The 24,877-nt window shown below is 49.6% G+C and overlaps 1 protein-coding gene across 2 annotated transcripts in view; it reads left to right on the forward strand.

The window, feature by feature from the left end:
* Positions 1-23,728, forward strand: part of lrrc28 (leucine rich repeat containing 28) — a 33,097-nt gene extending 9,369 nt beyond the window's left edge. For both annotated transcript variants that reach the window (XM_061246951.1, XM_061246952.1), the window contains exons 6-10: positions 8,465-8,671; positions 15,239-15,341; positions 16,032-16,207; positions 20,277-20,436; positions 23,638-23,728. In XM_061246951.1, coding sequence (XP_061102935.1) covers positions 8,465-8,671; positions 15,239-15,341; positions 16,032-16,207; positions 20,277-20,436; positions 23,638-23,707 — 716 coding nt within the window. In that variant the 3' untranslated portion in view covers positions 23,708-23,728. The remainder of the gene's footprint in view (positions 1-8,464; positions 8,672-15,238; positions 15,342-16,031; positions 16,208-20,276; positions 20,437-23,637) is intronic.
* The last annotated feature ends 1,149 nt before the right edge of the window (positions 23,729-24,877 follow it).

Consider the following 24,877-nt stretch of genomic DNA (forward strand, 5'->3'; position numbering starts at 1 on the left):
CCTCCCGCTAGACAGCAGCAGCCTCCATGCGTCACAGGATTAGCCTCTGCTGTTCTCCTGAAGTACCTGTGCATGTGACTGTAAGGCTTTTATTTTGCAAGGTTTTTACTTTTTTGATCCTCTTGCATCATTCAAAGAGCCCATATATGCGCGTATATGCCTTCTTTCTGTTTTGTGGGCTTGACATTGCATATATTTCTTTTGAAGATGTAAGTTTTATTTAATTTTTTTATAGAAAATATAAATATATTTTGTAGCCGGTTTTCAGTGCATGTGGGTAGACACTTCTGTGTGTAGAACTGGGGCCAATAGTGCAGCTCTAGTAATGAAGTGCTGTAACTCGTGTTGTTATTTGTCAGCCCTTATCCGACAGCAGAAAGTAACAAGCGCGCGTTTTCGCTCTGAATCATCCCCGTGCCGAAAACCTGCAGGTCTTACTCGCCTTTCTGTGGCTTTGTGCTCTCAGAAATAAAGGTACAACAAGTGCCTAAAAAGATACAAATGCTGGGTTGGTGCCCTATCTGTGCATACATTGTACTGTACCCTAGCAAGCAATATGTCACTAATTTGTACCTTTTTTGCTTGAAAAATGTACTCATTTGTTCCTAAAGAGAACATTACCATACTTTCAGGGTACAATTTGGGAAATTTGATCCTGGAAGAACAAATATGTACCTCCAATATAATTTTATTTCTTAGAGTGCACGGGCATATTTTTTCGAATAGAGGGGTGGCCCCCTCTGGCAGGATGTTGGCGGTAAACAAGTGTGTCAGCCTCTCGCTGTGGTCTTCTGGTTTCTGTTGATGCACGAGGTGCCAGTTCCCGTGTGAAGCCGGCCGCATTCGCCCTCCTCCATCTACGGCCAAACCCCGCTGCCTCACATCCTGTGTTTCCTGTGAACGCGCACCTCGAATTTAGCCAATAGCACAGCCCAGCTAATAAGAGCCTGTGTCGATCTGGACGTGGCTTGTGGAAGTTTCTGGAAGACTGGTGTGAGCCGTGGTTTTTTGTTTTTTCCTGTAGGTTTTCATTTCAATCCTAATTTGGCACACCAGCACAGTGAACTATCCAGTGTTACTTAGACTTTAACAGAGTGTATATGCGTTCAGCTGTGTCGATTTAACACTGAACATTTTACTCTGATTGTACTAATTAGCAGCTCAACCACTCCGCTTTTCCTTTCTCTGTGATCTAACATCACTGCACTTTACTTTAATCTGCCACTCCTTTTGAGAAGTAAGTGGGGGTAAATCTGGTATTATCTGGAGCACAATCTGGCAGTATCTCTATGGGTAATTGTTAGTGATACTGTGACTTGTGTTGTGGGTTTGGCGTGGAAACCTCATTAAAATTGGAAAAGGAATGTTTTTTCTTTTAACTGAAATTACACAGTCTTCTTTGACTTGAAAACGAGGATAAAGTGTAGAATAACCAAACCCAGAAACAGCTCTTGTACAGCGCTCTGTTCTGCATTGTCTCCTACATGCTGTTATTTATTTTTGAACTGAAGGCACATTCGGAATGGCTGGAGTCGGCTGAAAAAAAACCTATGTCGTCTGTGACTTAAACAAGGCACGAGTCGTAACGTTCATTCTAATGTATTTAGAAGCGCTGCACGGAAGATAAAGACGCCTGTTTGCACCCCCTGGCCTAATTACAGTGTTTGTGTGTCTGATACGACAGTTGGAACGCTGGTGTTTTTCCCTCCAGACCGGTTACAGCCAAGGAAAGTGTAACTTCAGGAAATATTTTTGTTTAGTTTTTTAGCGGGGATGCTGATTAAGGTGAATTTCGAGCACAGTGTGTCATGCCGTCTGTACAGAGCCATCTGTCTTTGTTCCTGCTGTGGTTTGAGAACAGGACAAGCCAGCGTCTTTCCGCAGTCCAAGTCAGTGTACGGCAGGAAAGTGAGCTGTTTTTTGTTTTGGCTGGTCTCCACCACAGACGCTCCGTTTCCTTAAAGCGTGTCGAGAGGAAGCTAACGGTCGGAGATTTGTTTACCGCGGTCTGACCGGTTTTAGCCGGCATTACGGTACAGGTCAGTGGTTTGACTGCAGCCTCCGCCTTGACTTGCACCAGAAATAGATAGTGATTTGTGTGGAGTTAACTGGCTGTTGGGTTATTAGCATAGCTCGTCCCTAGAAATCGAGCAGACTTCTCTTGCATCAGAAGGCAGGAATTGGGTCAGGCTTGCCACTAGCAGTGGGAGGGCGATGCATATGTAGTTTCTTGTCACTTTCACTATACACTCAGTGAGCACTTTATTAGATATTTATTAGACTACTTTTTTAGACTTATTAAGTATTCTGCATGTATATCTAAAGCATGGATTCAATTAACTCTCATTAACAAGGCATTTCCGCCCACTGCACTGCTGCTTGCTGGATGTTTTGGCACCATTTTTGAAACCATTTTTGTTTCTGCCACCATTCTCTAGAGACTGTTGTGCTTGAAAATCATGAGATACTGTAACCATCCCGTCTGACACCAACAATCATTCCACGGTCATTTCTTTCCCATTCTGATGTTTGGTCTGATCAACAACTGAACCTCATGACCATGTCTGCATGCTTTTTTTGCATTCAATTGCTGCCACATAATTGCATTAACGAGCTGGCATACAGGTCTCCCTAATAAAGTGCTCACTGAGTGTAAATCACAACACACCTAATAATACTTTGCTTTCTCCCTCATTCTATAGTCTTACTAGCATCTTTTCCACTAATGATTAAAAAAGGATAACCTTTTAATGGCACATTACAGGAGCCAGTGATTTCTTACTCTCATCATTTAAAGAAAGTAAAATGTCGGCACTGTACTGAGGAATATCTTGTTTTCTGCCCTTTTATCTAGGTTATGGCTGTTTGGCTTCTCAAATTATGTTGCACCATTAAGGGTAATTACACATTGTGCGTTTGCCTCTTTAACTTTGTTTTCAAAATCCATGATGGAGGGAGCCTAAACAGGAAGCGACAGCTGGAACCCATGTTCAGTGCCAGAGGTTCGGAGGAAGAAGGTATATTATGGCTTTCCAAGAGCTGCAGAAAGTTCAGGGAAATATTTTTGCAACCAGCAATTTTGCAGGTGACAGATAAAAGTATTTCTTGCCCAGCAATTTAGGAGCAGGAAGAAAAACAACCCCAGAACAAAAAACAATTTGAGCCAAGCAGTCTCCGCTTCCAAAACCGCAAAAGTGTTCCAGCGGTATGAGACGGCATGAGCTGTGGATTTGCGGAGCGCGACACAGTCTCTTTCCAGCTCTCGTTCCGATTGTCCCCAGCTTTGGGCGAACTCCTGGATGTCTCTCCCTGCTGCTTATCTTCCGACAGCAAGGATGAGCTTTGCGGAGTATGAAGACACCAGGTCGAATTCGATGCTGAAGCTTCCTCCGCTCTGCGCCGTGTGGATTTCATAGTCAAAATTCTCCAGATTAGCCAGAGCGCCGTGGTTGATATTGTCTGATTTACTGAGTTCTGTTCGCTCACGGCTTGTAACGGCCATTTTAATGTTGACTGGGGACACGTGTTGGTTTTGTTTGACATGACGACGTTGCCTAAGGTTTTAGCGCTGCCAGCTTACGCTGAGGCTCAACAAGCAAATCTCTTTTTTGGGCACAGCATACATAGTTTTTTCTTTACTTCTGTTGCTTTTCTCTCCTGGAGCCTCCGGAGGACTGCTGGGAGTGTGTGGAAGCTGTTGCGGTGCCGCGGAGGTCTGGTCGAGGCCGTCTAATCCCGGCCACTCTCCACTCTGTCGTCGTTAACCACAGGAGAATGCGCCGGGCATTCCAAGTCTTATTTCAGGGGCGAGGAATTCACAGTTTATTGAACTAAAGACTCAGTTACACCAGAAAAAGAGCTCAGCTTCCCCAGTGCCATGAGGAGGGCAGACCTCGGCCTGTTTGTTTTTACCGGGCCGGCTGTTGGAATGTTCTGGAATCTGGACGTGTAAAGAGACTCATTTGTCCTCCGTTACTCTCAGTCTCCTCCACCGCCGGTGGGGACCTGCATTCCACGCGTGGTTGCTTTAGTGGTCGCAGGCAGCTGCGGCCTAAGGTGTGCCCTCTGTGACCCACGATTGGACAAGGGGGGGGCGGAGAAATTCCAGGGTGACGCTAATGTGGTGGTCATCTTCTCTTTTTTTTACCCGCGGCTGTCTGGGTGCAGACCTTCAACCCAGCAGGGTTTCTGCTCTGGTGTCTCTCCATGCTGCAGTTCCATTAGCGCAGTGACGGTGAAATGCACACCTACTCGTTTGCCACATGCTTGGCACAGCTGAGTGAGAAGGGTGTTCCTGGTTGACGTGTGGCAGAGGAACAGGCACGTTCATGTGGAAAGCAGTGAGCCCGTATAGCAGACAGCGCCAGGTCTGCTGTGTAGACTGTAGAAAAAAACATGAACCAAGTGCCTGTGATGTCACCAGCTGACTATCCATGGGCTTGTAAAAGCTGTGGGGAATGGTGGAAGTGAAGCTTTCGGGCCCCATGATGTTGTACAATTTTGAGCCAGAGACTGTACAGTAGGGACATGGGAAGCCCTTATATGGGCTTGAAATCCACTGAGTACGGCTCGTCCACTAAGAGGATAAGATTTGGCAATGACGCAATTTATCCATGCCTGATTACTCCACAACGTATTACTGAATTGCCCTAATTTCACAAAAAGAAAATCAGCACGTGGGGAGATATTACATGAAGAACAAAACACTGATTGCAACTACATTGTCATGTGGAAATAAAGCATTATTCCTGCATCACATACAGTGTAGCAGTGGACGTCATGCTTTAGCGGTGAGTGAAGTGCTGTTGTATCAGAGCATAGCGCTGCTTTAGCGGTGAGCGCAGTGCTGTTGTATCAGAGCATAGCGCTGCTTTAGCGGTGAGCGCAGTGCTGTTGTATCAGAGCATAGCGCTGCTTTAGCGGTGAGCGCAGAGCTGTTGTATCAGAGCATAGCGCTGCTTTAGCGGTGAGTGAAGTGCTGTTGTATCAGAGCATAGCGCTGCTTTAGCGGTGAGCGCAGAGCTGTTGTATCAGAGCATAGCGCTGCTTTAGCGGTGAGTGCAGTGCTGTTGTATCAGAGCATAGCGCTGCTTTAGCGGTGAGCGCAGAGCTGTTGTATCAGAGCATAGCGCTGCTTTAGCGGTGAGTGCAGTGCTGTTGTATCAGAGCATAGCGCTGCTTTAGCGGTGAGGGTAGCGCTGCTTTAGCGGTGAGCGCAGAGCTGTTGTATCAGAGCATAGCGCTGCTTTAGCGGTAAGTGAAGTGCTGTTGTATCAGAGCATAGCGCTGCTTTAGCGGTGAGTGCAGAGCTGTTGTATCAGCGCATAGCGCTGCTTTAGCGGTGAGCACAGCTCCGCGCGGGCGCAGCCGTCTGCTATGTGGGTCACAGGAGGCTCTCGGCGGATGTGGGGAGATTGATGAGGAGTGCCAGGGCTGCGTTGCCGCGGCAGCACTCACCCAGCCGCTCTCCCAGCGCCCCAGCACAAGGGACACTTCCCAGCTGAGCCCCACATGCCCTTCAGACCACCTTCAAACTATCCCCCAGCCCTCCACAGGCTTTCTGGAAAGATCTCCTCACCCTTCCCTCTCTCTTTCTCTAGCTCTTTAATCTCTCTCTTTCTCTAATTTAAATTTCAAAATGCTTTATTGGAATTAAATACTTGTAAATATATTCTCTCACACCGTCTTCTTGCTTTCTGCCTACTGTTGCTCTTTCTCTCTTTAGCTTTTTCCCTTTGCTCCTTTCTCTCAAGCTCCTTTCCTCTTTTCTCATGCCCTCTCTTCTGTTTCTCTCACTCTTATCTTTCTCTCGCCTTTTTCCTTCCACACTCTCCTTTTTCTCAAGCCCTTTCCCCTCTTCCCCTCCTCTGTCTCTCCATCTGTTTCTCTCTCTGTTCCATGTTTCTCTCTCTCTCCTCCGCTGGCATTAGTGTGCGGTCATAGACGACCGTCACACCACGACCGTCACCCGGAAAGTGCCACTGTGGTCGTTTTCACCCACCTTGGGCTGTGCCTTTAACCCAGTACTGTCCTCGACCCCTACCAGAGCCAGGAGCTACAAGCTGCTCCACGTCATTAAAAATGAATCTTTCTGCCTGTAACTTCATAATATTATCTATTTTATTCACAATATTTTGTGATTGTCAAACATATTTTTAACAATGGCAGATCAATATGAAACAACTTGCACAAAGTTACACAGAGGGAGGGGGGGGGGGGGTGAATGCCAGGGGTGGGAAGGGGAGGGAGGGGTGATGTTTGACAAAAAGTAGGCAAAAAAAGAGTTTGTTATTACTGTCTGGAATGGGCCCTGGCTCCTGAAAAGGTTCATTGGCTGTCCTCAGGAAAGCTGCATGTTAGCTACCTTTAGTTTGTTCTACTGAACAGACTGCTCAGTATTTCAGACGCTGGGCATGTGAGGTCAGAGGACGGATATCCTGGGTTGATTGTGCTCTGGAGCTTTTTGATTGGGCAGGCTGATCTGTTGTAACTGAATTATCCTCTTTTAATGTTTAATTGTTTTGCAGTTACTTTGTGAAAGCTTTCCCTGGATTATATCAGAGGAGAAATGTGTTAATGCGATCGTGTCAGAGCGTTCTCGTATACTCCCTTGTTGATAATTTATTTTGAAAAATGAAAGAAATGACAAAAGCACAATAGTCTGCTCAGTGCTAGAACTGCATGTGGACTCAGATGTGCAGTGCTAGAACTGCATGTGGACTCAGATGTGCAGTGCTAGAACTGCATGTGGACTCAGATGTGCAGTGCTGGAACTGCATGTGGACTCAGATGTGCAGTGCTAGAACTGCATGTGGACTCAGATGTGCAGTGCTGGAACTGCATGTGGACTCAGATGTGCAGTGCTAGAACTGCATGTGGACTCAGATATGCAGTGCTGGAACTACATGTGGACTCAGATGTGCAGTGCTAGAACTCACCCAGATGAGTGAGTGCAGTGCTGTTCTGCATGTGGACTCAGGAGTGAGTGCAGTGCTCTGAACAGTAGAGGGCGATGGAGAGCCTGCTGCCAATCTCAGAGAGGCACAGTTATCTCCCTGGCTTTGTTCTGACTTTACTCTCCCTCCCCACCTCTCTCTCGCTCTTTCTCTCTCTGGAGCTTTCATACACTTCTGTTCTCTCTCTCTCTCTCTCTCTCTCTCTCTCTCTCTTTCTGCATTTTCATACGGCGGGAAGGTTGCCATCAAGGTGACGGGAAAGTCAATTTGCACTTTTCTCCCCCTGATATCTAGCATCGGCTGCCTTTCTTGGAAAAAAAGAACATGACCACGGGTGTCTCTCTCAATTTCAATTTGTCATTTCAATTACCTTTATTAGCAGGACAACTACTGTCATATTGCCAAACCGACACATGTAATACGATATATGATATATAGAATAAACACACAGAAACATGGAAGGTACATACACAGTTCAGCATGCAATGAGCCAGATATTTACATGTATAGTTGATGTAGAGAGTCCTCTCTATGGGGCTACAGGTCTGTCAGCTTGTGGGGACTCATGGAGGCTGAGCGGTGGCTATGGGCACCCCATCCTGCCAGCTTTTTTTAAGGCTGTTCCTCATTGGATTTCTGTTAATGCTGCTCTTCGTTAGATTGCTGTTAATGCTGTTTCTTGTTGGGTCTCTGTTTATGCTGTTCTGTGCTGCTAGGTAATGTTGTTCTTGTTTGCTCCTTGTTTTTGATGTTTCTTGTTTGCTTCTAGTTAGTGATGTTCTTTGTCAGCTCCTAGTTAATACAGTTCCTAGTTCGCTCTTAGTTAATGCTGTTCATCGTTTGCTTTTTGCTAATGCTGTTTTTTGTTCGCACTTATTTCACGCTGTTCCTTGATCACTCTTCCTAAATGTTCCTTATTTGCTCTTTGTTAATGCTACCCCTTTTTAATGATGTACTTTGTCAGCTCCTCGTTAATCCTGTTTCTTGTTCTCTTAGTTAATGCTGTTCCTTGTTCACAGTTGGTTGATGTTGCTCATTGTTCACCCTTAGATGATACTGTTCCCCATTAGATTGCTATTAATTATTTTCCTCTTAAGCTCTTTGTGAATTCTGTATCTTGTCAGCTGTATCTTTGTTAATGATGTCCCATGCCAGCCCTGGCTAATGCTCTTCCTCGTTAGCTCTCTGTTGGTGCTGTTTCTCATTTGCTCTGTTAATGAGCTAGGCATCGGGGCGGCGCTTGGGGGTAGTGCCTCTTTAAAAAAAGTGTCATGTTGTTGTCAACCAGCTTGTCTGACTACATTAATTGCAGGAATGCTTTAGAATTTTAGTTGACAACACATTGCAAGTGTTACCATAAAAAGGCACAATCATAAGATGGAACTGTTTTTTCCTGAATTGTTGAATAGTATTTCCAATCTATGTGCGGATGGGAGGTTATTGATTATTGATGTCTGTTTGTGTGTATATATGTGTGTGTGTGCGTGTGTGCGTGTGTGTGTGTGCAGAGATAGGGGACCTGCGGGAGCTGGAGACTCTGGACGTGTCGATGAACATGCTGAGCACTCTGCCGGCCCGGCTGCACCAGTGCCTGTCCCTGCAATGCCTCACCGCCGACCGCAACGGCCTGCGCTGCCTCCCCCGCCAGCTCACCCAGCTGCACAGCCTCAACGAGCTCAGCATGGCCACCAACTGCCTGGCCTCGCTGCCTCTGGGTGAGTGACAGGGGAGAGGCTCTGCCTCTGGGCGAGTGACAGGGGAGAGGTTCTGCCTCTGGGCGAGTGACAGAGGAGGGGAGGGGCTCTGCCTCTGGGTGAGTGACAGGGGAGGGGCTCTGCCTCTGGGTGAGTGACAGGGGAGGGGCTCTGCCTCTGGGTGAGTGACAGGGGAGGGGAGGGGCTCTGCCTCTGGGTGAGTGACAGGGGAGGGGAGGGGAGGGGCTCTGCCTCTGGGTGAGTGACAGGGGAGGGGAGGGGAGGGGAGGGGCTCTGCCTCTGGGTGAGTGACAGGGGAGGGGAGGGGCTCTGCCTCTGAGTGAGTGACAGGGGAGGGGAGGGGAGGGGCTCTGCCTCTGGGTGAGTGACAGGGGAGGGGCTCTGCCTCTGGGTGAGTGACAGGGGAGGGGCTCTGCCTCTGGGTGAGTGACAGGGGAGGGGCTCTGCCTCTGGGTGAGTGACAGGGGAGGGGCTCTCCCTCTGGGTGAGTGACAGGGGAGGGGAGGGGCTCTCCCTCTGGGTGAGTGACAGGGGAGGGGAGGGGCTCTGGGTGGGTGAGTGACAGGGGAGGGGAGGGGAGGGGCTCTGCCTCTGGGTGAGTGACAGGGGAGGGGCTCTGCCTCTGGGTGAGCGACAGGGGAGGGGCTCTGCCTCTGGGTGAGTGACAGGGGAGGGGAGGGGCTCTCCCTCTGGGTGAGTGACAGGGGAGGGGCTCTGCCTCTGGGTGAGTGACAGGGGAGGGGAGGGGAGGGGAGGGGCTCTGCCTCTGGGTGAGTGACAGGGGAGGGGAGGGGAGGGGCTCTGCCTCTGGGTGAGTGACAGGGGAGGGGCTCTGCCTCTGAGTGAGTGACAGGGGAGGGGAGGGGAGGGGCTCTGCCTCTGGGTGAGTGACAGGGGAGGGGCTCTGCCTCTCAGTGAGTGACAGGGGAGGGGAGGGGAGGGGCTCTGCCTCTGGGTGAGTGACAGGGGAGGGGCTCTGCCTCTGGGTGAGCGACAGGGGAGGGGCTCTGCCTCTGGGTGAGTGACAGGGGAGGGGCTCTCCCTCTGGGTGAGTGACAGGGGAGGGGCTCTGCCTCTGGGTGAGTGACAGGGGAGGGGCTCTGCCTCTGGGTGAGCGACAGGGGAGGGGCTCTGCCTCTGGGTGAGTGACAGGGGAGGGGAGGGGCTCTCCCTCTGGGTGAGTGACAGGGGAGGGGCTCTCCCTCTGGGTGAGTGACAGGGGAGGGGAGGGGCTCTGCCTCTGGGTGAGTGACAGGGGAGGGGAGGGGAGGGGAGGGGCTCTGCCTCTGGGTGAGTGACAGGGGAGGGGAGGGGAGGGGCTCTGCCTCTGGGTGAGTGACAGGGGAGGGGCTCTGCCTCTGAGTGAGTGACAGGGGAGGGGAGGGGAGGGGCTCTGCCTCTGGGTGAGTGACAGGGGAGGGGCTCTGCCTCTGGGTGAGTGACAGGGGAGGGGCTCTGCCTCTGGGTGAGTGACAGGGGAGGGGAGGGGCTCTCCCTCTGGGTGAGTGACAGGGGAGGGGAGGGGAGGGGCTCTGGGTGGGTGAGTGACAGGGGAGGGGAGGGGCTCTGCCTCTGGGTGAGTGACAGGGGAGGGGCTCTCCCTCTGGGTGAGTGACAGGGGAGGGGCTCTCCCTCTGGGTGAGAGAGCTTAGGAGGGCAGTAGGAACCTCGGGTCATCCAGGGACAAGGCCAGGGAGATCTGTGCTGTCCGTGTGCCGTCTCTCTCTCTCTCTCTCTCTCTCTCTTTCCATCTCTCCTTGGTTCTCACGGAAAACAATTGCAACAGGACAGATGTGTTTGTTTATATTCACTTTTTTTTTTTCTCTGAGGGAGGCCACTTGAAAATGATAAGATCAGAGTCCGGGCGCAGTACCTCTTCTTAAAAGAAACAATATCCTCCAAAAGCCCTCCGGTCTGTTCTCTCCCTGACACCCATCCAGACATTTGGAGTTAATTGTGCACCCACGCCTAGGGGGCCGGCCGACCAGTGAAGGCAGCACGGTGCTCGCAGTCTCAGGTGGAAGAACGGCCATTTGGGCGAGTGAGCACGGGAGAACCTGGCAGAGAGAGAGACCGGCCAAGGCAGGTGGCGACCAAACATCAGACCAGAGGCCGAGCTTCTTATTTTGTTGTGGTTTAACAGTGGTTTTAACTCCACTGTTAAGTTGCCTGATCTGACTGGATAACAATTCAGCAGGCCTGCTCTGGTGTTGCATTTTATGAAAATATTGTTTTCATAGGCACACGTGTTGATGATTTGGCATATTTTCACCGTGAGAGTTCAGAAAATGGGGGTACGCTGATAATCATCCTGCAATGCTGCCTCCGGTCATGGCCTTCCAGCTGAAATTGCTGCAGTGTGTCGGGCACCATTTCATTTTATTTAGGAATAATTAGAGGCCTACGCTTTCTCGGGGGATGCTTGCATCATTACCATAGCCCAGTAGAGTTGAATCACCTGAAAACTCAACAGTGTTCGCATTCAGCTTTGGTGCTGTTAATGATGATGAAGATGATAATGGTTGGCAATCATTATAAATATGACAATGATCATGGTGGACTGAGTTGACATCAGACCTGGGTCAAATATGGAATTGTTTTGGATTCAAGTACTTTTCTACGCTTCACTGAGCTTGTCCTCTGCATTGATATACTCTCAAAAAGTGCAAACCTGCCATCTGGACCTCTTGGTTGGCTCAGTTGCAGTAACATATTTAAATCCAAAACAAGTACGTATTTGGCAGGTCTGATTTACACGGCCTGTTTTGCGGCAAGTAAGGTACAGTCAAGAGCGGCAGTGTAGTGTAACGGTGTGTGTTGTGGGTTTGAAGTGTGTAAAAGGTAAGAGTGTTGAATGCCTAATTATAAAAGGAGGATCAACCATCCACTGTGACGAGTGGCAGCCATTTTGGCTCATAGTGCTGACCTCACACCAGTGTAGGAGGAGAGGAGTGACCGATAATGTTTGTTTTTGCGATAGCTGTCTAAACCGGGTGAATGGTTGAATGGCCGAAACCTCATTTTTCAGAAAGCTTGCGCCCAGTACGTAGCGTCTGTAACCAAGCATGGGCCCGCTTTGTTTTTGGTCAACCTGTGAAAATTTGGCGGATGGTTTTGTGGCCAGGTTGGTAAGTTAACTAGGACACTGGGGGACCCCTCTACTCTTAAGTGCCATGGGATCCTTAATGACCACAGTGGGTTAGGACCTTGGTTTAACGTCTCATCTGAAAGACGTTCCCAAGGCCAAGGAATGGCGAGGCTTTGCTGGTGTGAGGTCATCGACGCAGTGACACGTCAATGATGCACATGCTCAGATGGCTGAGGACAATAGTGGTGGTGGTGGAGGCTCTCAAAAAAAATAAAATAATAATAATATCTGGAAGCCCTGTACAAAAATTCATTTTTAAATCATGTTTTACATCCGGTTTGTGTCATGGAAGTGGCCAAATATGACCAAGAGCCTTGAGAGAAGTGGTCTAGGTCTGGATTCTAGAGTCCTATAGGGCTGCAGCTTTGCAGTATTTTCGTGGCTTCCTTTCAGCCAGCAGGAAGTTTAGGTCTTGGAAACATGACAGTCAGTTTGTCCAAGCGGCTGCCACATCCAGTCCCATGCACACATGAATACCTGCTGCTCTATGCAGGACCAAGATAAGGTACTGGCTGCTTCTAGCTCTGAAACATATTATTTTTGGAGGGTGGTGGGAAGGGAAGGGATGCAGAATGCCCCCCCCCCCCCCCAAAAAAAAAAAAAACCCTCAAAGCAAAAACTATCTGTGGCAAGATAATAGCAAGAGTGAGGAGCTGCCTGTTGGTGGTGGGTGCTGTATTGTATTGTATTGGTGCTGTGTCTGTGTTAAAAGAAAGGTTCTCATTTGCGATGAGCCTCTACATCCCAATTTAATTTTCCGTTTCTCTTCTGTGACCCGTTTTGGATACCATAGCAAGAACATTTGCATGTCCCACACCTCCGTAGTTCACCGCACATTTACATCCTCGCTGAAAAATGTCCAGGCACTGGGATAAAATGATCTGGTTACGGTCGCAGCAGATTACAGCCTACTGCGTTTAAAATAATCTTGCGGATCGTGCCTGACTGGAAAGAGGTCCGGGACCAGGCGCTGCACCCCCTTCCTACAAAAACATTCCCTTCCTACAGTCCTCCATCGGCATCTCCCTGGCTCCCACTCCTGTATCCCAGCAGGCCGAGCGAGTCTCTCCGGTCCTCGGCGGCTCCCTGTGGAGCGGTCGCTGGGACCTGTGCAGAAAGGACAGCAAATAGGGCCGCCAATGTTTAACACGTGCAGAAACCTTTTCTGTGCGCACGGAAAGATGTTTATTTTTCTTTTTTTGTTGCAGCCTATGGCGGGAGAAGGGGGGGGTTTCCACGTCGCACGGACCGACCCGCCCGGGCCTCTTTTGAACCCGGCTTCAAACGTTCGCAAGCGCAGAGCGGGGTTCTGCCGGTTGCCAACCATGTGGAGGGCATGTGCTAATGCTAACGGCGTGATATAAGGGCCCGGGGGGTGGGGGGCGGGTGCTGTTTGTTCAGGGTTGCCAGCTCCTGGTCATTTCTGCTTTGATCCGGGGATGTGAGGAGGACAGGGGGAGGGGTGATTCAGGCGAGTGGAAACATGGAAGAGCCCCAGACGAGCCAGTGTTCCTGAAGGTAGCCACATGAAAAGGGCCTTTGTGAGGGAGGAGGGTGCCTTGAGTCTTGGCAGACAGAGATTCCACCCCATGGCTGTAAAGAAAAAAAAAAACAGCCAGTCCAGATGTGCACGCAGTGTGGTGGGATTTGGGGTCTTGTCCTCACGCTCCATCCCCCTCATCCACTCCAAAAATTCAAATCGGGTGATGTACCGTTACCGCAAATTTGGCTTTCAAAAATGCTTTTAAAACTGCCTTTTCCCATTTTTGCAGAGGTTTCCTTTGTTAAAATTGTGTTTTTGCTTCTTCACGTTGCGTCAAAGTTACGTCAAACCTTTTCTATTAATCAGCAGTGACGCATCACAGCACCCTCCTCCATCCCTAGCTAACCTCAGCGTAACCACGGCTAGCCTGCCCCGCCCACCGGTGCCCCGCCCTGCGTCTGCATCATCAAAGGCCTCGGCCATACCCAGAAACCCCCCCTCCCAGTGTTCTTCAAGGGCAGACTGACTCCCTTTGGGTCAATAGCGTGTATCTGCGGAAAAGGCAGGGAAAACATCAGTGCAGTGAACAGACAAGGGCGGGGGGACAGAGCGCAGGGGGGAGGGCAACAGGCGAGGGACAGAACTCAACTTCTTCTGGGCCTGCGGCGTGTGATGGCACCAACAGGGAGAGCCTCCTTCCACAAAAAGCCCAAGCACAGTTTATGGAGTGCAAAAAGGAAAATGCCTATCGTGCTACATTCCAGCTAAATATAAAGAGGACTATCCTGTCCTACAAAGGCAAACAGCAGTACCTGGCCAAGTTAAACTTCAAGATATCAGTTTTATTTAAGTGTCTGGTTCAAATCTCCTGTTTTAGAGGAAATGGGGTGTAAAAAGTCTTTCAAAAGTAACAACTAAATCTTGGACTGTCAAAGATGTTGAACTGTTTTCTCAGTTTCGGTGTTTGTGTAGTTACTGCGGGCTGCCTTTATAGGGCAGTATAGGTGCTCAACATTCCGGATAATCAGACTATAGTGAAACACTCCACCTAACCCGGACAACTTCACAGAGACTAGCCAGAAAATAGGGAACACTGGAGCACACAGTACTCAGAGCAATGCGCACTGCTTAAAGGACAGAGAAGACTGACATCTGACATTCCTCAGAGTACAAAAACAATAATTTCACTGCAGTGTATAGAGTGTATGTAGTCACTACAAGGTGGAACAGCTTGTGTCAGGCTCCTGGTTGATGTGCCTGGGGGCAGAGCCAGACCCTCTGCAGTCAGCTGGGGTGACTGTTGGAGAGGTGGAGGTGACTGATTGTCGGGGTGACTGTTGGAGAGGTGGAGGTGACTGATTGTCGGGGTGACTGTTGGAGAGCTGGTGTTGACTGATTGTCGGGGTGTCTGTCGGAGAGGTGGAGGTGACAGATATTGAGGGTGTCTGTCGGAGAGCTGGAGGTGACTGATTGTCGGAGTGTCTGTCGGAGAGGTGGAAGTGACAGATATTGAGGGTGTCTGTCAGAGAGCTGGAGGTGACTGATTGTGTGGGTCTCTGTTGGAGAGTTGGAGGTGACTGATTGAGGGGGTCTCTGTTGGAGAGTTGGAGGTGATGGATTGTGGGGGTCTCTGTTGGAGAGTTGGAGGTGACTGATTGTGGGGGTCTCTGTTGGAGAGTTGGAGGTGACTGATTGAGGGGGTCTCTGTTGGAGAGTTGGAGGTGACGGATTGTGGGGGTCTCTGTTGGAGAGTTGGAGGTGACTGATTGTGGGGGTCTCTGTTGGAGAGTTGGAGGTGACTGATTGTGGGGGTCTCTGTTGGAGAGTTGGAGGTGACTGATTGTGGGGGGTCTCTGTTGGAGAGTTGGAGGTGACTGATTGTGGGGGTCTCTGTCAGGGAGCTGGAGGTGACGGATTGTCGGGATGTCTCTCGCAGATCTAGGACGCTCGCGGGAGCTGCAGTTTGTCTTCGTCGACAACAACGTTCACCTGAAGGGCCTCCCATCCTTCCTGTACAACAAGGTGATCGGCTGCAGCGGGTACGAGACCACTCCCTGCGGCTTGCCTCTCCTCCTCTCCTCTCCTCTCCTCCTCCCTCCTCTCCTCCTCCCTCCCGCTCTCGTTTCTCCTCTCAGTCTCTCCTGTCCTGCTCTTATCCGCACCTTTCTCTTCTTTCGTCTGCTTCTCCTCTGTCTCGTGTTCTCCTCCTTACAGTCTCTCCCTAAAGCCTCCCCTGCTATCTCTCCATAAACCAGGGGTCCTCAAATTGTGGTCCTCAAGGGCTGAGAACTGCTGTTTTTCCACCCTCCCTTTACCTGGGGGTCAGGTGTGAAGAATCAGTAGCACTTCAGTTAATTACCCGGGAGGAATGAAAACCGGATTTGGATTTGGATTTGAGTGCCGGATTTGATGATCCCTGCATTAAAACATCCACCTTTCACGCTGCGGTCTGTGCTTCAAGCCTACACCCTCCATCCTTCTGCCTCCGTCTTAAACCCTCCATCCTAAACTTCTAACTTTAATGTGCTGTACTGTTGACTCCTTTTCTTTAGAAATGTGTCTGCATCTTCTGACACCTTCAGGACTGTTTGCTACTGCTGTTTATTTCCATATTGTAAGCACTCTTTTAGAGCTGTGCGTTTGTACTGATCAGTGTAGCCCTGTGGCTGATGGCCGAGGGTGGTTGTGGTGGCTGTGGTGTAAAGTGGGCTCTGCACTGCCCCCTGCAGATGTGGGCTGTCGGGGCAGGTGTCTGAAGGGAAGCTGCTCTCTCTGGTGCTGGAGGAGGTGAGCGTGCCCCTGCCGGCGGAGGTGAAGTCCATCGGTGTGGAAGCGGAGAGAGTGATGCCCCTGGAAGAGCTGGCCATGAGAGTGCTGCACCGCATGTACAGCTCCCGGCTCAAAGGTGAGACGCCGGCTCCAAATGTATGCACACCCCCGGAAACGGGGAAGGGATGAGAGCCACGGGCCTTGCGTAGGTAATGCGTCTGTTCTGGCTCAGTGGAGCTGCCCCCTCTCAGACCTGATGAATGCATTTTAGAGGGCTAAGAATGCAAACACACAAACACACACACACACAGACCCACATGCACACACATACGCACGCACACACACGCGCACACACACACACACACACACACACACACACACACACACAAACCATTGAAATAAGCTTTTTAAATACAACGGTGACTCACCTGTTTCGCATATGCGCTGGATCCCACTACGGCCTGACAATTATTAAAATCTAAATATAAACATTTACCGTATGCTCTTTATCTTGACCCGGCCCTGGGAAGCTGTTAGAAAATGATCAGCAGTTATACCTTATTTTACTGATTTCATATTATGTAATAAAAGTTGAAATTGATTAGAAGTTTGGTGGAAAATGTAAATGAAAAGAAACCTGAGATCTCATTGAAATCATTGTTTGTGAAAAGGAAGACATTGCTAATCGTTGCTAATGTCCGACCAAATGCTAACCCTGGGTTTGTTTCGTCATGGAACTAGTCTTTGTGTCTATTTAGTCGGGTAGCTCTTTTTCTGTTAAAGTTGTACACATGAACCCAATCGTTCCTTCCTCCGAAATTCAGAATGAAGGATCTTTTTGAAGTCTCCAGAAGGGGAAGTGGGGGAGGTTTGCGAGGTGTTGACACGGTTAAGCTCGTTGACCTGCGCTCCTCTGGGGAATGGCAGGAGAACAGAGGCCTTTCCCTGCACACGCGGGAGCAGTTTTACAGGATGCACGTGTCTGAAGGCGGGCTGAGGGGCCCGTCTTTGGCAGCTTGCGGCGACGTCTGGAAACAAGGCGCAGAAATAACCCGCCACATGTCTGCCTCCACCACAACAATGGAGTGACCTCATCCAGGTCACAGGGGTTCTGATGACCGCATAGGCCACGCCTCTCCACCTGGGAACCCTCCACCCCCCACATCCAGACTCTACGCCCGAGCGTGGTAACGGTGGCTACCCTGCTTCTCACCTGTTACCATGAGGATTGTTACTAGAGGGGCAGCATGTTGCCTAGTGGCTAAGGTGGTTGACTGGGACTCATAAGGCTTGTTATTCAAGCCTCGGTGTAGCCATGATAAGATCCACGCAGCTGTTGGGCCCTTGAGCAAGGCCCTTAACCCCACATTGCTCCATGGGGGGATTGTCCCGTTTAGTCTAATCAACTGTATGCCGCGTCGGATAAGAAGCAAATAATTATTGCCTGACGAAGCTCTTCGTAATTATGCCCTCGCTTCACCTCTTTACGTCCGTGTCATTGTCGGAGCCCGCCGCTCGGCATCTTGGGATGCGTTTCCCAGGTGGCGGGACTTGCAGCCAGCTCGCTGTGGGCAGGCAGCTGTGCAGGCAGCCGTGTGGTGAGCGCAGTCATACGGGCCTCGTTACGGGGGCTCCGTGTCGCCCGCGCTCCAACCTGCTCGGAACTAATTGATACAGCGTACCAGGCAGCCTTGTAATTTCACAGTCGTTTAGCCCGGCCCAGCAGGCGTCCGTGGCAGCGCGCTGAATTTTAGACGAGGGGGCCGGGGGGCGCGGGATCGAAGCCCGACCAGCGCTGAGAACGTAGGCGTGAAGACGCGGCGGCAGCCTGCAGGAAGTTGCACCCGGCTTCCTGTTAAGTCCTAGGAACCCGGCCAACGCTGTTCACTCGCTGTCTAAAGACTAGGGTGTGATGTCGGGTGTTTTTTTCTTTCTTTGCTTCCTCTCTCCCTCTGTTTGGGTTTGCTACAACTGTGTTACAGAGCTGACCTGATCAAAGACGAGCCTTGGCACCAAGGTCACATTTTTGGGTCCTCTGAGCTGATTCAGAGGACCAGGCTTCCAGAGAAGTCCGTTTTTTTTCCGGTCTAATCTGGTTCAAATCTGGCATTGGCCCGGGGAACCAATTCCTTCCTTGGCCAGTACAGGAAGGCAGGCAGCCTCAGTAAGGCTCTGGGGATTAAGCTCTTTCTTTCACGCCGCTCCTCAGACTCGTCTGGTGTTCCCCCTCCACCACCAGGAGGATGGTCCATGGCTCGTAAAGCAGGCACTTTTTAATGGGCTCTTGCCTGTTGAGACCTTAAAATTGCCCAGGGGGAGGACTGGCCAGCTGAGGGCAGGCCTCGCCAGGGTCCGGGTGTAATTAGGGGCGCAGAACCGCCAGGTCTGTCGCGAGGTGTCCGGATAATGTCACTGCCCCTGCCTGCAGTACTGGGAGGGAAACCCTTTTTTCTGACATGGTGGGTGCAGCTGAGCTCAGCGATTGGAGGGACGGGGAGAGTGTGCTGTCCTATTGGACACCAGAGATGGGCCTGTTCAGTGGTGTTAGGAAGACGGCCTTTTACAGTGGTTCTAAACAGGGGGCCCGGGGCCCAAAAGGGGGCCTCGGTGAGCTGCCAGGGGGGCCTTGAGATTGTTGTTTGCTATTAAATTTTTATGGCAGATTTTTAAAATATCATTTTTATGATTTTACGTGGTTAAATGGAAACTTGACTGACTGCACTGGACTGTGTACAGATGGAGTCGTGATGAAGACAGGCAGACAGGTTATCATGTCTGCTGTGGGAATGGGGCCCCCGGAATATTTCCAGGCTTTGGAAAAAATGACCACTGCATTACACCATCTGTGAGAAGGTGCTAGACCTGCAAGCTCTCCTGGGTCAGAAGGTCAAAATGGCCAGACTTGTGTTTGACACTTCCCTAAAAGGTAGCAAGTAGGTCCTTGTTACGGTTAGGAATTGCACGCACTGACATTCCTTGTTCTCTTTTGGTTTTCCCCTTTTTTTGTTTTGGTTTGCTGCTGTGACGTCATGGACCTCTGTTCCACAGCTGATTTAGGCTGGGTTCCTAATTGATGTGGTAGAGAGGAATGTGAACTCAAACTGAGATTGGTTTTGGTTAGGACAGTTCGAGAGATATGGCTTAGAGGACAAGTTTATTGTTGCTGCATGTCATAGCTATTTATAGGTCAGCACGGCATAGAGGGAAGGTTGCCGGATGTCATATTACGCTGTCATAATCACCGATCGGATTCAGGGATAATAATTATTCTACTTTTTCAGCTATCTGTTAGATGGTGTCCAGCACAGTTTATACCAAATAGATTTCTCCGTGGCTTCTCTAATGTATTTTTTGTTTAATTCTCAACCTGTTATTTCACACTTAAAATCCTTGTGCTGTATTGTTTTGAGATATCTGCGGGCGTTATTAAAAGTAAAAAATAGCTGCTCCCACACACAGTATCTTGCCAAATCTTAAATCTCTCTATTAATTAAAATGTATTAACAACATTGGTTGATTAACCCGGTGAATATGAATATGTTGGCGGTGAAAGTTCTATGCTTCATGTCGGCGTAGCTTACTCGCATGAAGGGCTTGGCAGTGAAATGTGAGATTTGGCATGAGATGGTGCGTGGGAGCATCTATTTGTCCTTAAGTGTCATATTCTCTCTCCAGCGCCCATACTATAAATACAAGGAGAGCAAAAACTAACTTTCTACTCTGGAAGCGTAACTAAATCCGTGCTGTAGCTTAGAAGAATCTAGTAATGATCGGAGTCATGACGGAATTTAGGTTCAGCATCACTGCAGGTCCTTCCGCAGTCTTATTTTGAAGTTTGCGATTCTGGTAGTGCGAAGCATTTTATGTCTGTTTCTTGACATTTAGTAAGGAAATGTTATTTATGAAGCATGTTCAAAACAACGATTGCTGCACCAAAGTGCTGTACCAAATACATACGTATGAAATGTATATGTACCTATATCCAAACATGAACGAGCAGGACAAAACATAACGGGAAAAAATGTTCTGTTTTGAGTCTGGATTTAAAAATAGAGACAGTCATTACACAATCATATTTAAAACAAACAAAAGACGGAAGAAAAATAAATTATGGCCTGCTCAGACCCTTCAGTGAATGTGGGAGCGTGAATTGGGAGGTGCAGCGATTGTTGATTTGTTTTTGTTGTCTGCTTTGTTCCTCCCAGATGTGAAGTTCCTGCCCCCGATCTCGTTACCCACGAGCCTGCTGGAGCTCCTGCACTGTCCCCTGGGCCACTGTCACCGCTGCAGCCAGCCCATGTTTACCATAGTCTACCCCAAACTCTTCCCCCTGAGAGAGACCGCCCTGGCGGGGGTGCACCGCAGGTACCTCCCCCCGAAAACACCAACCACGGCAAAACCTTTCCCTCTCCCCCCGACAGCGACTGCAGCAACACACTTCTCACGGCAATGTTTCCCTCTCCTGCCACCAAGAACTACAACCACTGCCACAAACCCTTCTACGCCTGACAACTACTGCAACAAACTCCCCCGACGCCAGACAACAACCACTGCAGCTAACCCCCCTATGCCTGACAACAACCACTGCAAAAAGCCCCCCCCCTACACCTGACAACAACCACGACAACCACTGGCCATATTACATTACTGGCATTTGGCAGACGCTCTTATCCAGAGCGTACAGTTGGACAATTAGACTAAGCAGGAGACAGTCCTCCCCTGGATCATTGCAGAGTTAAGGGCCTTGCTCAAGGGCCCAACGGCTGAGCGGATCTTATTGTGGCTACACCGGGATTAGAACCACTGACGTTGCGTGTCCCAGTCATTTACCTTAACCACTACGCTACAGGCCGCCCCTGTATCCCTCCTCTAAGAACAAAACCACATTGACAAACCGCCCTACACCTGACAACAACCACTGCAGCGAACTCCTCTCTCCTCAACAACAACCAGGGAAATGGACCCTCTCCCCCTGACAACAACAACAACAAAGGCAACACACTCTGTTCCCCCAACGAAACCCCATCCCCCCCGCCCCCAATAACAACAACTGCAGCAATGCGCCCCTCTCCCCCTGACAACAACAACCATGGCAACGAGGAAGAAGAATTCCTCCACTAATCTAATTTCACACTTTGTTTGCTCATATAAAGACTCAAACACGCCTGTGACTCATCAGCCTTCCTCGTTCAGTGAGGCCCAAACATTGCGCCTTCCATCATGCTCGCCACCGAAATGAGGCCAGTGTGCTTCTCATGCTCTGGTCAGGTTTAAGGGCTCAGGTTCAGGGTGAGATTCAGATCTCTGTAGATGTTTCAGTTCAAGTTTCAGGTCAGGGGCATGGTGTAGGTGAGATTCAGATCTCTGTAGATGTTTCAGTTCAAGTTTCAGGTCAGGGGCATGGTGTAGGTGAGATTCAGATCTGTGTAGATGTTTCAGTTCAAGTTTCAGGTCAGGGGCATGGTGTAGGTGAGATGCAGATCTGGGTAGATGTTTGAGTTCAAGTTTCAGGTCAGGGGCATGGAGCAGGTGAGATTCAGATCTGTGTAGATGTTTCAGTTCAAGTTTCAGGTCAGGGGAATGGTGTAGCTAAGATGCAGATCTGGGTAGATGTTTCAATTCAAGATTAAGGTCAGGGGTTGGTGTAGGTGAGATGCAGATCTGGGTAGATGTTTGAGTTCAGAGGATGGTGGTAGGGTAGGATGAGTACATGTTAGAATTTAGGTTTCAGGTCAGTGGGATGGTACAGGGAACACGTAGTTAGAGTTTAGGTTTCAGGCCAGTGGGATGGTACAGGGTTTAGTTAGAGTTCAGGTTTGGGTTCCACCTCAGGCCTCATGGAGAGCAGGGCCTAATGGGCTGGTCCTCATTCTGCCAGTGGTGTCTGACAGGACCAGCAGGGGGCGCACAACATCACACCGGGAGTCTGCAGAGAGCCGATCCCTGCCATGCCCAGTGTGCTAAAATAAATAACCCCCCCTTTCCCCTCGCCATGGAGCGATCACCCAGGCAACCAGCCAGATGAGCGCGGGGGGGGCTTCCATCTGCCGTCCTGCTTCAGCGGGGTTCCAGCGGCCCCCGTCGTCTCTGCGACCGAGGTGTCTCGGGGGTCGTCACCGCACCGCTGCTTAATTGCGCCCCCCGTCCGGTTTCCGTGCCGGCTCCTTCCCAGCAGCCCCGGCGCGTTCCGCAGACCCGAGCCGGAGCCTCCGGGTTAATGGCTTCATTAGCGCCGTATCCCGGGAGACGCTCCGCGTCTCGTACCGGCTGCCGGGAACGCTTCCCGACTCGTGATCGGCCCCTCGGCGGGGAACGTGGCCGTGCACGGCTGCTGATGACGGATCCCTGTCCTGGTCTGATTCTTCACTGGGGTTTTTTATTTGTTTATTTATCTGGGACAGTGTTAAATACATTCCCAACAACAATGCCTTGATGCATTGTACCCAGGTTACCCAGATGGCTAACCTGGTAGCATTGGTAATGCATTGGTAGTACTAGTCCCAGAGTAGACTGTATTACATACACAAGTCATTAAAGAGCAATATCGGTACGTTGCAGATGAAACCGGAAAGTTGTATTTTAATTGGTGGGGGTTTAAAACAGAAGGGGCACTCGTCGGGATGCTTGCGGTGAAGGGGTGTTAAACGGTGCTTTGAGATAAAAAGCTAAAACCACAGCAGCTGCCAGGACCCAGACTTGTACCTGCACTGTGTCCTTGCTCTCCTCCCTGCCTCTGTAACGTGGTGCCTGCCCGTTCCTGAGCTCTGCTGTCCCTCCTGGGGGATGCTGGCATTCACAGACCCCGTCTCTGCACTGCGCTCCTGCGTTCATTCGCTGTTCTCTGCGTCTCTGAGCTGCGGTTTAAAGCGCTCGTGTCCTCTTCTGCGCTGTGGTCTTTCACGGTCGCTGCTGCGTGGTCCTTTATGGCTACCTAACCCTGACCATAACCCTAACCGTGACCATCTAGGCTATGATGCAGTACACTCCCGGGTCAAATACGTCATTGTTCTGGATTTGAACACTCTTCTATGCGTGATTGATCTTGCCTGGTGCAATTGAGCCAACCATGAGAATCAGATGGTGGGGGTTTGCACTTTTTGAGAGTATTCCTTGGATCCACTGTACCACTCAAGCTAAAGAGTAAAGCGTAGAAAAGTATTTTAAAAGGGTAGAAAAGTATTTGAATCCAGCTGTGGGCCTTCCGTGTGTGTCACACCTCTGTGTTACGCTTCTTCACAGTCAGACCCCCCTCTCAGTGGCAGTCCTTAAAAGACCAGCTGAAATGGAGGTTAGAGCAGCACTAGGTTCAATAATATGATGTATACATGACAAATGGATCTCGCTGGGAATTTCTGAAGTGATTCGATTTGACTAATGTCAAATGAGGATGTACAGTATGCCGCTGTTTGAAAAGGATATTGAAAAGGAATGGAAAGTTGAAGGAGATGTAATACATGGCCGCTGGTACACAATGATGTCAAATGTCATTAAATGTTGTTTTGTTCATGGTCATATGGTTATGAAGAATTGGCGAAACAGTTTTTTTTTTCCCCTCTTTTTCAACAGGACCACAGTGAGCTTTGTGGCGTACTGCTGCTCCAGCCAGTGCGTGCGGATGTTTGACCTCCAGAGCTGATCCACACCGAGGGGGGGGGGGGGGGGGTGTCAGGTAAGGGGGGAGAGACGGCCCTTTTCCCTCTAACGCACCCCGAAAACCTCCTCACTGCCACCGACCGCAGAGCTGAGACCCCACTGATCCCTACGTCCCAAACGGGCTGGATTCCAATCAGCACTTTGACCAGGGTTGACCAGTTTGACCGCACTTTGACCAGTTCATGGACACGGAAACTATCTCACTTTATGACTCTTGAAGCTTGATGCTAAGATGACCGGTAATCTCTCTGAGACACGTGAGATGTCCTCCGTAGCAGTTGGTCATGTGTACAATGACCGTCGTTGACTGGGCGGGGCCTGAACAGGAGCCACTGAGAACGATTGATAGTGCCGTTCCCACGGTTACAGCCGAGTCCTGGACCTCACCCCCCTTTCTACGCAGTCACCCTCTCTTTTACTAAAGATTCTTCCGTCTCGGTTCCCACGCAGAACTTACTTTCATATTTCACAAATAAATTTTATAAACATGACTCTAATGTGGCAAGCAGAAGTGATCATCAAACATGAATAAATGAAAATCATGTATCATAACACATTTGTAGGTTTTATAGTGATGAGATTTTCTATCCATGGTAAATTGGTAATGTTCCTCATAATTGTGTTTCCATATTAGAAGAATATTTGCTCTGAAAGAAGCTTTTTATATTGTCCATTTTGCATTTCCCTCCTGTCCAGGATGACTGGCATTCTCACATGTTAAATGTGTTGTCTATCTACTGAAGCAATATGGATTAAGGACTGATTTACAAAGACCTTTAATGCACACAAAACCAATAACATGACCAATAATTGGTTGTGGTATTTGTTTTGCACCAATCTTTGGTTGTGTAATTAGTTTTGTATGTGCTAAAGGTCTTCATAAATCCAGCCCTAAGTACCTTAATTAAAATGTGTAGCTGCAGTGCCCCTACTGGTCTTTGGATGCAACTGCGCTTTCACTCCCCTTGCAATTTCTCCATTGGGCTAAATGGATGATTCTTATAGATATACACTGGGCTCCAGAATTATTGGGACCCTTATAAAAATGGAGAAAAAAGGCTGCCTATAATGAACAACATTGATAATAATCTATATTTTATGTTCAAACATACGGGGAAACTATATACTTTTCAATATTTTTCATTTTACTCAT

Source organism: Conger conger, chromosome 6 (genome assembly GCF_963514075.1).
Source record: "Conger conger chromosome 6, fConCon1.1, whole genome shotgun sequence".
Taxonomy (NCBI): domain Eukaryota; kingdom Metazoa; phylum Chordata; class Actinopteri; order Anguilliformes; family Congridae; genus Conger; species Conger conger.